Source organism: Mobula hypostoma, chromosome 2, assembly GCF_963921235.1.
Source record: "Mobula hypostoma chromosome 2, sMobHyp1.1, whole genome shotgun sequence".
Classification (NCBI taxonomy): Eukaryota; Metazoa; Chordata; class Chondrichthyes; order Myliobatiformes; family Myliobatidae; genus Mobula; species Mobula hypostoma.
Genome location: NC_086098.1, coordinates 166,606,421 through 166,620,221, shown reverse-complemented (window position 1 = coordinate 166,620,221; position 13,801 = coordinate 166,606,421). Strand labels below are relative to the sequence as shown.

Below are 13,801 nucleotides of genomic sequence, written 5' to 3'. Positions count from 1 at the left end.
AGGATGCTGTCCAAGTTGCACGCCATCTTGGACAATGTCTCCCATCCACTACATAATGTACTGGGTGGGCACAGGAGTACATTCAGCCAGAGACTCATTCCACCGAGATGCAACACAGAGCGTCATAGGAAGTCATTCCTGCCTGTGGCCATCAAACTTTACAACTCCTCCCTTGGAGGGTCAGACACCCTGAGCCAATAGGCTGGTCCTGGACTTATTTCCTGGCATAATTTACATATTACTATTTAACTATTTATGGTTTTATTACTATTATTTATGGTGCAACTGTAGCAAAAACCAATTTCCCCCGGGATCAATAAAGTATGACTATAACTGTCACTGTAGCCACCTTTTTGGATTATTTTCTCCACAACGTGCCCTACAGCTACAAGAGTGGCAAGCCAGGAAGGAGGCAGCTAGGCAAGCACGTACAAAAGCTAATCCCATCATAAATAGAGATGTAATACAAATCAAAACTCAAGATGAAGTTCAATTTAAACTTGTGAAGGGAAGATCATTTCCCCATGAATATACAGCATGTCTACGTTTTGGAGCAAATATCCTCTAATCTCCCTCCATATTTTAATGCCTTTACTTGTTCTTGCTCATAGTATACAATATACACACCCTACTTTCATGAAAGGAGGATCAGGCTTGTTTTTTTAATTACTTGCATAGCCTGACCTCAAAATAATGAATTTAATGGATGCACTAATGGAAATCTGTTACAGTTTAAAATGAGCTTAAAGGACATGAGAATTTAAAATAGAGTGCAATATTGCCTGAATTACAAAATGAGAGGCAGAGAGGAGGTCCCCCTCAGTTATGATGACATGTAATGCCACATCATTTGCATTTTCCAGCAGTCCAGTAAAGCGCAGATCATTCCATATCAAAGGCTCATGAAGAGTCAGTCTTGGTCATCCAGGATGTTCCAGAGCAAACGTATAAGAGCTGTTTCATACTAACCTGCTGACCAGCAACTTTCTTGCTACGTTACTGTGGCTAAAAGTATTTCCACCAATTATGGAGTAATGGTACATAAATACAGCATGACCATGAGAAGTTCTTTCACAGCATTCAGTAATTACTGGTGCTATTTAACTCATAACTATGAAAGGTTAATTAAAGCAAATTTATAACTGGGTAAATAACTTGGAATACTTTTAACCTCTGATTACAAACTCAGTTGGTCCCGTCCCAGAGGCAATTAATGAATGTGCTGAATGTCAATAGATGAATGCAAAGTGATCCAGCATGAAAGTGTGCTGCTTTACCAAACTGCCATGTGATTTAGAAGACTAACTATGGGTTCATAGCTCCCTAACGGAATAGAAAGCCAAATCACTATTTTCATACAACGCCTGCTATCAGCTAATTAGCGAGACAACAACACTTTTTAAACTCAGTTCCCTACTGGGTCTGCAATATAGTGCAATCGTGGCAGAATCCTTGGGAGAAAAATGTTTGGTCAGGGAGCAGAAATTAGAAGTTTAAATCTAAAATTGAAAAGAAGAATTCACAAGAAAATCTGAGTGCAGGTGGAACACTCAATTTTTAAAACTCTTCACTGATGCAAAAGAACCCACGTTTGGCTAGAGAACTTGCTTTTTGTAAGGAAAAAGAAGAAAAATAAGTTAATGTTGAAAACTACTATTTGATACATACACGATTCGTATAAAACTGAAGTTGGTATCACATTCTTTTCTGGTTTAACAGCGTTGTAATTATGATCAATCGCCCATGTCCCTGCAACAGTGCTTGATACAGTTTCCTTTACTGGTGGCATGGGGCTCTTATGGACTAACACTACCAATTTCCTGGTCGTCATTTCCATTGCATTTGATTCTTCACTTTTTTGAGGACCAGCTGCTGAAGGTTTCAAACTCGCCTGCAACAACAATAGTTTAACATTACAATGTAATAACCATGTTGCGTACCTTCCCCAATCACACGATTAATCACTTAACTTGGCATTTAAATGTTAATTAAAAATAGAATACAATTTCCTTTTACAGCCATTGAATAACTAAGTGAGAAATTGAAAGTATTAAACACATTCCCATGTCCTAATCAAGAACAATTTCATTACGATTAAAGCCTATCCTATGACATCCCAGCCCCCACAGGTGATAATGGGTACATTTATGTGTCCATGCTCAAGTACAACTAAAAGCAGCCACTTGATTACTTCCAATATCTGATGTTGGATACACTAAAAGCAAATGGTGAATGATCACAAGCATCTTCACATTGCTACAAACTTACTTGGTGCTCTTATTTTCTTCTCTAGATGCAAGTACTTCGATGACCATTTGTAATTTAGGTTCAGGTCAGCTTGCAACTTTTTTTTTCCTTTAACCATTTTCATTTTTTAACCTAGCTGATCAACCTCTGCTTTCAACTTCCTACTTGTTGAAGACTGAAGAAATCCTCTAAAATCAACTTTTTCTGATGGTCCCCTTCTTACTCCAATACTTCTTGTCCTCTTTTTTTTAAACCAATAAATACAGGAAACTGGCACCACTCTTAGGCCATGTTTTAAAAAAACTATCAATGTTTTCATTAAGGTTTGGGTAAAAAAAAGTAATAACTGACAAAATAGAATCAGTAATAGCCAGCTTTTAGCATACTGCAGTTACACTGCACTAAGTCAATCAGTGCAGCTTATCCTGAAATAGTATTGTGAGGATTGTGATAAACTTGAGAAATCTCCCTTTAGAAGGTAGTTATGGATTTATTTCTCTTTACCTCTGCAGAAGATTTGGATAAAGTTTGCTTTTCTGATTTTGATTTTCCCTTCTCCTTCGGTTTTTGTTTCTGATCCTTGGCTTGGCTGAGTGATTTCATAGTGGCCGCAGCATGTTTGAGGATGCAGTCATTGCTACAGTACACCGAGTCAGTAGAAGCGAGGTTGGTACACCCCGGCCCAATACACTTTGGTACTGCTGCCATCTCCACTACCTAAAAATAATCAAACAATAGTTAACAATAAACTGTACGTGAGTGCTAATTCAGTCACTGAACTCTACTGAAAAGGAAAAAAATACCTTTGTCACATGTACAAAATATACAGTGAAACATGTTGTTTTGCTCAAACAGGATGTACTGGGGTCAGCCATACTTCTGGTGCCAACCCAGCATGCTCACAACTTACTAACTCCAACCCGCACGTCTGTGGAATGTGAGAACAAACCAGAGCACCTGGAGGAAACCCAAGCAGTCACAGGGAGAGACAGCAGAGGGAAATTAGCCCCAATGGTGCTTTACACTGGTGTTGTAAAGCAAGTGTGTTAGCTGCTATGCTACCCCTTCCTCAATTATCATTAACCATGGTCAGTCTTTCCAATTCTTTAACTAAAAGATAATTTTTATAAAATGAATAAATATAAATAATGCAAAAGTGATGAGGCCAAACTTAAACAACATCCAGATCTCATTAACAAAGCTAAATATAATTTTCACCTAATAATTGGATAACAAAAATGGAAATACACTGGACAACAATGGGTTTATCTCCTTTTGTACCTTTCTATTGAAAAAGATCTAACTGAATTAGAACAGGAAATAACAAGGGGGAGAGAGATTGGGCATTGTTTCTGTAATTGTCTGTCCAGGAAGTAATTCCATCAGAAGAGGACAAGATGTCAATATCTGAGATATGAAATGGATTGATAAACTGCCTTCCTGAAACTGCGTACCTTGTTCAATTACTTCAATGAAAAAAAAATGAGCAAGTGACAAGAGTAAGAAAAATCTGTTGATTCCTAAAGCTGGAAGTACAATGCAGATGGGAGCAATTTGGCTTTGCACTATTTAATAATCTGTCAATGTTAAATATTAAATGGAGCAACAGCTCAACTTACTGTAAAGATTTACACTGTATAGCTGTGGAGAATAATACTTTGAATCAAAACCATAAACACAAAATTTTGCATACTTTACTGAAGCTACTTGACATCAGTCAGTGAAGAAACAAAAACTTGGAAAGAAAGAAACAAAATGCCCAAGTTATTCAAAGAATATCTAAATAACTGAAATTTTTTAAAAAGCATACCGGCTTAAATATTTTAATTTTCTTCTTGCCACTTGGATTAGCTGCTTTCTCAATCCTGCCCTTTATTCCCTGGTCACTGGTTGTGCTTCCATCCCGTTTTCCAGCTGCGATACTTGGCTCATTAGGGCCAGCAAGGGTTGTTTTAACTTCCTGTTGACCAGACTTTGTTTCTATAGCACCTAAAGCTTTGGTTGGAGGACTACAATCAGGGCAGATATAGTCCTCTCCATTGCGCTCTAGTAAACGTCCTCTTGCCATTGTAATTCCCACACAGTCACCGTGGAACCATTCTTCACAACGATCACAACAGATCATAAACCTGCCAAGAAAACCTGAATTAGATATTACTTCGCAGAGTAGTTCTGAAAACTGCCATGGCTTGAATATTTAAATAAAGGACATATTCCATGTATCACTACCATTTGTTTTATCTATTTTTTGAGGTATAGGTATCACTGGTCCATCAATAAACACCCACAAGGTGGTGCTAATGAGCCACCAACGCCGTGCAACATTGCTGTTGGTCTGGGATTTCCCGGATTTAGACCCAGTAACCATGGAGGTTTCCAAATGGTATGTGACTGAAGGAGAAGTTGCAGACTGAAGCACCCCATGGGCCTGCTACCTTTGCTTTCCTTGGTGGTTATGAATTTGGAAATTCTATTGCAAATATCTGAGAAAAGTAGTAAGAGCGTTTTGTAAATAGCAGGCACTGTCGCTATGGCATACTAATTATGGAGGGATGGTGCCCCAATTCATCCTGAATGGTACTGAGCTTCTTTAAGTGATGTTGAACCTGCACTTATCCAAGCTAATTAAAAGAATTCTATCATCGTAACACCAACTTCCACGCAATGGAAAGGCTTAGTGGTATCAGCAGTGAGTCACTCAGCTCAGAATACTCACCTTCTGATATTCTCTTACAGTCACAGTATTTATGTGGCAGGTTGAATTCAACTTTTGGTCAATGACCACCTCCGGAATATGGATGGTGAGGGACATTGCATGGTAATGCCACTGCCTAACACTGGCATTGATCCAACTGTTATTTGTCACTGATCAGCCTCTGCCTGAATGCTGTCTTGCTCTTGCAGTTTCATTTTCTGAGCAGTTGTAATGGGACTGAATATCCTAATTTCTAACTTTATAAAGAAGCAAGATTGTGGATGAAGCAGGTGGAGATGGTGAGATCAAAAACAATGTCCTGGCGAACTCAAGTAATACTCTAAGGCTGGGATGATTTACAGCCAACATCTTCCTTTGTGCAAGATACAAATCCAATCTTTAATGCACAGCTAAGGGCAACCAATCTCACCCCACCCATGTGATTCAGTTCCATGGTCTGTTGACTAAAACTGTAATGATGCACACACAGAGAACTGTAGAAAATCAGAATGCATGTGGATGACCAGGTTATTGGCTCATAGCTAATAATGGCTTGATAGTGCTATCAAGGACACCTTTCATCATTTTGCCAATGCTTCAGACTGCTAGCTACACAGCTTTGTCCATTCCAGTGGGCAACTGCTGCAGTTTTCCCTATTATCAATTTTATGCTGTATTGGAACATTTTAGCAAGAAACATCGATAGCTCTGGGATAAACACTTTCAGTATTTCTGGTCCCTCAGCCCTTATTGCATTGTCTACTCACAACTCTATCGGTCTTCAAATGAAACAAATTGGCTCCTTTGATTTAAAATATAAACTACAAAAGCAGAAAATTTGAAATAAAAACCACTGGAAAAAACTCAGGTCAGGATACAATGGTGGAGAGGATCAGTTAATGCTCATCAGAACTGAGAGAAAAGAAAACAGTCTCAGTAGCATTAGCTAGGGAAGGGCAATAAGTGGAACAAAGGGGAAGGAAACAAGTCATTTCAAAGTTTTGGAGGAACTCAGCAGGTCAAGCGGCATCTCTGGAGGGAAATATCCAGGTGATGTTTCAGGTCGAGATGCTCTGGATTGGCTATATCCCTCCATAGATGCTGCACTACCCACTGAGGTCTTCTACTATTATGCATGCTGGAACCTAGGGAATGTCTGCAACATGGTAATAAAGTTAAGTAGGAAGTTAAGATCAGTATAATGTCTTGCAGGCTGCTGCAAGCCCAGATAAAAGATGTGTTTAGTACTGGAATCTTGATCATCTATTATCCTCCTAGACAGAGAGGAAATAGTTCCCAAGTCCACAACTTCCAACCCAATAACTTCTGCATTTAACTGACCTTCCTTCATAACTTCCATTGGCCCCTACAATCAAAATTCCAAACACTTTGTCATCTAGCTTACTCTTCAGCATTTCGAAGAGGCTCCCCTTGCATCAGTCATTCTTCCATCTTTGCCTACTGTCCCAAGTTTGCCATTTTTACATGCAAACGTAGGCAGTGTAATACTTGTCCTTTCACCGCATCCCTTCCCACCATCCAGGAACCAATCACTTTTTCTAAACCACTGTACTGCATTTGGTATTCACAATGCAACCTCCACTACAACGGAGCAGCCAAATGGAGAAAGGAGGGAATTGCATTACACAGCACATGCTCAGTCTGCAGAAGGGACCCGCAACCTGACTTTTTAATTAACCATCCACTCCTACTCTAACCTCTGCCTCTGACGTCCATTAGGGCTCGATATTGAATTCTCCAACTCTTGTGACAGCTTGTTCCTTCTGCTTATATCAGAATTATCTATTTTTGCTTATCATTGTTTTCCATGTATACATTCTGGTCTGCTGGGCATGTCTGAATCAGCAAGATCATGGAAACGTCAAAATATTAGGTTACACAAATAAAGCAGCTTAAAGAAACATTAATTACCACATTACTTCACCCCATTACAGATACTTCTCCCTTTGTTCCATCCACTGATCTCCCCTGCCTTTTCCACTGAGTCAGGGATGGTGGTAAGAATTAACAGAACTTGTTTACTTCTGATGAAGGGTTTTGACTGAAAAGTCAATTGTTTTCTCTCCAGAGACCTGCTGAGTGTTTACAGTGTTTTCTGTTCTTAATTGGCTTCTTTGATATTGAGGATCTTATGATAAAATTAGGTTCAATCACCAACTTTTCAGTACTAGCTGAAAATACAACAGGTTTGCCTTTGGCACACATGCCCTGGGACGTGACATTACAAGATGTCAAAGTCAGGCAGCTGTCACTAAAAACATTATCCTATTCCAACCACTCAGAAGTTATATATTATGCCTCCCTTCCATCCAATTTATTTTTACCCTTCCCTTAACTTTGTCTCTATTTTCTTTATTAATAGGGTGTACACATTGTCCACTCTGCTTATCCCACCCCTTCAACCATTTTTGCACCATGTGAAAGGACTCAGCAAAGATGTGGGAAATCTGAATGATCAGTGTTACCTGTTTTCAAGCAACTGTGTATCATCCTTGGGTGTAATTCGCCAAGATCAAATCATAGATTGAAAAAGTCACAATTGTCAACACTAAAATCTATTTGGCTCAATCTTGCCCTTTTTCAGTTTCAGCATCCCACTTGACCAGCTGTGGAAATGGGCTGAAAAAATGGCAGATAGAATTTAATGCAGACAAGTGGTAGGTGTTATAGTTTGAAGGGACAAGCCAGGATAAGATTTACGCAGTGAATAATAGGGTACTGAGGTAGAAGAGACTGAGAATAAAGATCCATAATTCCTTGAATGTGGTATCACAGTAGGCAAGGCCAAAAAGCACTTTAAGCACACTAGCCTCCATAAATCAGGGCATTGAGCACAAAAATTGGGATATTATGCTGAAGTTGTACAAGGCAATAGTGAGGCCTAATTTGGAGTACTGTGTGCAGTTCTGGTCAATTACCATCAAGCTTGTAAGAGTGCAGCAGGAGAACTGGGGGTGGGGGGGGGGGAGGAATTTGCTAGAGGTATATAAAATTATGAATGGAATAGATAGGGTGAATGTGTGCAGGCATTCTTCACTCCAAGTTTGGATAGGTACAGTGGCAAGAATAAGTTTGTGAACCATTTGCAATTACCTGGTTTTCTGTATTAATTACTCAATATGTAGTCTGATCTTCCTCTAAATCACAATGATGAACACAATCTTCCTAAATTATAGCACACAAACAATTTGTACTTCTCGTCAATACTGAGTACACTATTTGAACAATCATAGTCGGGTTCAAAAAAGTATGTGAACCTCTGGGGTAATAGCTTCTACAAAAGCTACTTGAAGTCAGATATTCCATTTAGAGATGAGATTGGAGGTGTGGGTTGTAGAGATGCCCTGCCCTATTAAAAACAAAGACATACAAACTCAAATTACTGACATTGCTCTTCTCAAGAAAAGGATGTTTATGTGCACAACGCCTCAATCAAAACTTTCAGAGGACCTTAGAAGAATTGTAGAGATACACGAAGCTGGAAAAGGCTACACATTTCTAAAGACCTGTGTTCATCAGTCCACAACAAGAGAAAATGTTGCAGCTCTCCCTAGGAGTGGGCATCCTGCAAAGATCACACCAAGAGCACAACGTGCATTGCTGAAGGTGGTGAAAAAGAACCCAAAAGAAACAGCAAAGGACCTGCAGAAATCTCTAGAACTTGCTAAAGTCTCTGTTCTTGTGTCCACTTTAAGAAAAACACTGAAGAATGGTGTTCACGAAAGGACACCACAGAGGAAACCACTGCTCTCCAAAGAAAACATTGCTGCGCATCTCAAGATTGTAAAAGGCCACCTGGATGTTCTACAATGCTTCTGGGACAATGTAGAAACATAGAAACATAGAAAATAGGTGCAGGAGTAGGCCATTCGGCCCTTCGAGCCTGCACCGCCATTTATTATGATCATGGCTGATCATCCAACTCAGAACCCCGACCCAGCCTTCCCCCGTAGCCACAAGGGCCATATCTAACTCCCTCTTAAATATAGCCAATGAACTGGCCTCAACAGTTTCCTGTGGCAGAGAATTCCACAGATTCACCACTCTCTGTGTGAAGAAGTTTTTCCTAATCTCGGTCCTAAAAGGCTTTCCCTCTATCCTCAAACTGTGACCCCTCGTTCTGGACTTCCCCAACATCGGGAACAATCTTCCTGCATCTAGCCTGTCCAATCCCTTTAGGATCTTATACGTTTCAAATGTGCTGCAGATAGATATGACAAAAGTAGAATTTTGTGGCAGAAATGCACACCCCTATGTTTGGAGGAGAAAGAAAAGGGTACTGCACACCAACACCAAAACATCATCCCAACTGTGAAACATAGAGGAAGGAGCATCATGGTGTGGGGCTGCTTTGCTACCTCAGGGCCTGGACAGCTTGCAATCGTTGAGGGAACAATGAATTCAGAATTGTATCAAGATATTTTACAGGAGATTATCAGGGTAGCAGTCTGTCATGAATGGAGATAAGACTAAAGACTCTCTCATTACCTCTGCAACTCTTACTGACCCTCAAGTGCTTGCTATACCTTTAAACAACTCAAAGAGTTTATAAGCTGGAAAACTACCCAGCACGGATCAGAACTGAGAAAGTCTCTCAGACGAATGGTGTAAAGTCTTCTAGACAACACAGCAAGTCCAGTTGCCTTGATGTAGTACTGCTTGATACAAAAACAGAATGGGTTAAAAAGAAGAAAATTCCTGTTTTGGAATGGCCTAGTCAAGTCCTGACCTTAATCCTATAGAAATGTTGTGGAAGAACCTGAAGCAAGCAGTTCATGCAAGGAAGCCAACCAACATCCCCAAGCTGAAGCAGTTTTGTAAGGAGGAATGGCCTAAAGTTCCTCCAAGCTGATGTGCAGGACTGATCAACAGTTACCAGAAACGTTTGATTGAAGTTATTGCTGTACAGGAGGGCCACATCAGTTACCGAAAGGTTCACATACTTTTTCTAACTAATACATGCAATATTGGATCATTTTTCTCGATAAATAAATGAAGTATAATGTTTTTTCTGTTATTTATTAAATTGGGTTTTCTAGCTAGTTTTAGGACTTACATGAAGATCTGATCACATTTTAAGTCATTTATGCAGAACTAGAGACAATTATACAGAGTTCACATTTTCTAGCACCACTGTACGTGCGACAAATAAAGTTAATCTCGTTATTTAGAGAAACAACGTGGAACAACCCACGCTGCCCAGCAACCCACCTACTTAACCGCAGCCTAATCACAGGACAATTTACAATGAGCAAGCACGTCTTTGCACTGTGGTAGGAAACTGGAGCATCTGCAGGAAACTCACATGGTCACAGGGGAATGTACACACTCCTTAGAGGCGAACTGATTCTAGTTTGCTTGTTTGCAACTACTTGGGAAGCTATCTGGTCCACAGAGAGTTACAATAATTTCAGTTTGTGTATTTGCCTTCTCCAGATTCCCAAGTTGTTACTGGCTAATATTTGTCAGAATTGTAGAGATGCATGAAGCATGATACAAAAACATTTCTAAAGACCTGAGCGTTCATCAGTCCACAGTAAGAGAATTACTACTCTCCCTAGGAGTGGGCCTCCTGCAAAGATCACACCAAAAGCATAACGTGCAATGCTGAAGGAAGTGAAAAAGAACCCAAGGGTAACAGCAAAAGACCTGCAGAAAGCTTTATAACTTGCTAAAGTGCCTGTTCATGTATCCACTAAGAATGGTGTTCATGGAAGGACACCATGGAGGAAACCACTGCTATCCAAAAAAAAACATTGCTGCACGTCACAAGTTTGCAAAAGACCACCTGCATATTCCACAACACTTCTGGAACATGTTCTGTGGACAGATGAGACAAAAGTTGAACTTTTTGGCAGAAATACGCACTGCTATGTTTGGAAGAAAAAGGTCACTACACACCAACACCTCATCCCAACTGGGAGAACCGTCATGGTTTGGAATTGCTTTGTTGCCTCAGGGAATGGACAGCTTGCAATCTCTGAGGGAACACCTAATCAAGGCGTTTTACAGAAGAATGTCAGGGTAGCAGTCCATCATCTGAAACTTGATATAAGTTTAATGATGCAACAAGACAATGATCCGAAACACAGGAGTAAAGTAACAACGATAGTTTAAAAAAGAAAATTCATGTTTCGGACTGGCCAAGTCAATGTCCAGGCCTTAATCCAATTGAGATGCTGCAGCATGACCTGAAGAGGACTGTTCAAGGTATCCCAGAAATATTGGTAAACTAGAAGAGTTTTGTATGGAGGAATGGCCTAAAATTACACCTCTTCATCATGTAAGACTAATCAACAGCTACAGGAACTGTTTGGTGGAGGTTATTGCTGCTAAAGTTATTAAATTCAAGGGTTCACATACTTTTTCCAGCCAGGACTGTGAATGATTAAAACAATGTGTTCAATAAAGACAAGTACAATTGCTTGTGTTATTAGCTTAGGCAGATGGTGTTTGTCTATTATTATGACAACTGGCTGGATTCGAACTCAGGACCTTTCGCGCCGCACTTCAGGATGAAAGGTCCCGAGTTCGAATCCAGCCGGCTCCCCTGCACACTTTCCATCCATGCTGGGTTAAAAGCTGGTGATCTCTTTAGACACTCACCCGGCAGAAGGCAATGGCAAACCACTGCTGTAACTTGCCTCGTACGTGGTTCCCCACTATGTCAGAGAGGCGTGGAGGGAAATTGTCCACTAACCGGAGAAACGCTGGATGCGAAGTTAAAAATTTTGAAAAGATGAAGATCAGACCACTGAGTAATTAATGCAGTAAACCAGGTAACTGCAAAGGATTTACAAATTTTTTCTTGCAACTGTACATCGATTAGAAGAGTTTGGAGAGATATGGTCCGGGTGTGTGTAGATAGGACTAGACCAGTATGGACTAGATAGGCCAAATGGTCTAGTGCACTGCTGATTCTATCTTATTGGTATGTCAGCATTCTCATCACCCAAGTCAATACTAAGCAAGATAAACAGTTACAGCTCACCTTTTGTATATACTTGTTATATACAAGTATATACCTTTTGTATATACAGTAAAAGGTTTGAGTACCAGGATGGATTGAATGGATCTATTTTCTCTCGCGTTTAAAAGAATAAGAGGTTATCTCATAAAAGGTTTACCGGAGGATGCATGTTTCCCTGGCTGAAGGACATGGAACTCGTCTGAGTGATGGGGAAGCCATTTGGGGCTTTAAAGAGTTAACAAATTTTTGGAATTCATGGCCCCAGAAGAATCAGTAACAAGTTTCACTCAAAACAGTAATTGATGGACTTAGACCACAAAACAGAGGAGCTGAATTAAGCCATTCATCCCACTGAATCTGTTCTGCTATTCCATCATGTCTGATTTATTACCCCTCAGAACCTCATTCTCTTACCTTCTCCCTATAACCTTTATCACCTTTACTAATCAAGATCCTAGCAACCTACACTTTAAATACACCAAATGACTTTTCCTCCACAACACTCTGTGGCAATAAATTCCACAGATTCACCACCCTCCAGCTAAAGAAATTCCTTATTTCCAAAGATTAAAGAAACTGCAAGATATGGGGATAATGCAGGAAAATAGAGCACAAGTAGAAGTGAGCCACAGCAGGCTTAAAGAGGCAGATGGCCAATTCTTTCTTATGTCCTCCCAATATCACCTTATGCCAATCAAGGAAGCTGCCCCATTTTCCTTGTATTTCGTGTCTTGCTACTCATCCTGCTTTCAAAGTCAAACACAACTTCAACAATTTCCTTTCAAAAGCTGGAACAGAATTAAGCAGCCAAATAGCCTTGTTCGGTGCTGATCTATTTAGCTTTCCTTCATTACAACAATCACATTTCCTTTGACGCAATCCAGAGTACAAGACACTATAAAAACATGCAAAGCTTCACGTAGGTTTTTGCCGTACCTGGATTCAAGGGCTTCCTACCCAATGTTTCCACCTCTTGGAAGCACTCCACAACCCCTCTATCACACCTTCGCTGTCACAACAAACTGAACAGTTACCTCTTTTCCATTAGCCAACCTTTCGCATGTGCAGTTAGGATCATCTACTTACTATCTTCTTGCACAATCTGGGCTTTAAGGAGGTATCATATATTACAAAAAACCTTTGGATGAAAGTTACAAATAGCTTTGTAACAATGAATGCTGCTGCTGCGAAGGTTGACAGTATTGTTAAGGCGGCATATGGTGTGTTAGCTCATCCACCGTGGGACTGAGTTTAAGAGCCTGAGGTAATGTTACAGCTATACAAGACCTTGGTCAGACCCCACTTGGAGTACTGTCTTCAGTTCTGGTCACCTCACTACAGGAAGGATGTGGGTACCATAGAGAGAGTAGAGATTTACAAGGATGTTGCCTGAATTGGAGAGTGTGCCTTGTTAGAACAGGTTGAGTGAACTCGATCTTTTCTCCTTGGACTGACGGAGGATGAGAGGTGACCTGATAGAGATGTATAAGATGATGAGAGGCACTGATCGTGTGGATAGCCAGAGGCTTTTTCCCCAGTGCTGAAATGGCTAACATGAGAGGCATAGTTTTAAGGTGCTTGGAAGTAGGTACAGAATGATGTCAGGATAAGTTTTTCCCACACAGAGTGGTGGGTGCGTGGAATGCACTGCCAGCAACGGCGGAGGAAGCAGATACAACAGGGTCTTTCAAGAGACTCTTAAGAAAGGTACGTGGAGCTTAGAAAAATAGAGGGCTATGCCCCACTGAAATGTAAGCTTACAAATCTGAAAGCATTGATAGCTTCTAGATGCCATTCTGTTAATTGTATAAGAATTATTTAATAATAAGATCATATGACATAGAAGAATTAGCACAATTAATAAACTA

General features: G+C 40.2%; 1 protein-coding gene across 2 annotated transcripts in view; it reads right to left on the bottom strand.

The window, feature by feature from the left end:
• LOC134342647 (death-inducer obliterator 1-like) overlaps nt 1-13,801 on the bottom strand; it is a 106,385-nt gene that overhangs the window by 59,709 nt on the left and 32,875 nt on the right. For both annotated transcript variants that reach the window (XM_063041021.1, XM_063041022.1), the window contains 3 exons: nt 4,058-4,376; nt 2,752-2,964; nt 1,669-1,891 (listed from right to left, as the gene is read on the bottom strand). In XM_063041021.1, the coding sequence (XP_062897091.1) occupies nt 1,669-1,891; nt 2,752-2,964; nt 4,058-4,376 (755 nt within the window). The remainder of the gene's footprint in view (nt 1-1,668; nt 1,892-2,751; nt 2,965-4,057; nt 4,377-13,801) is intronic.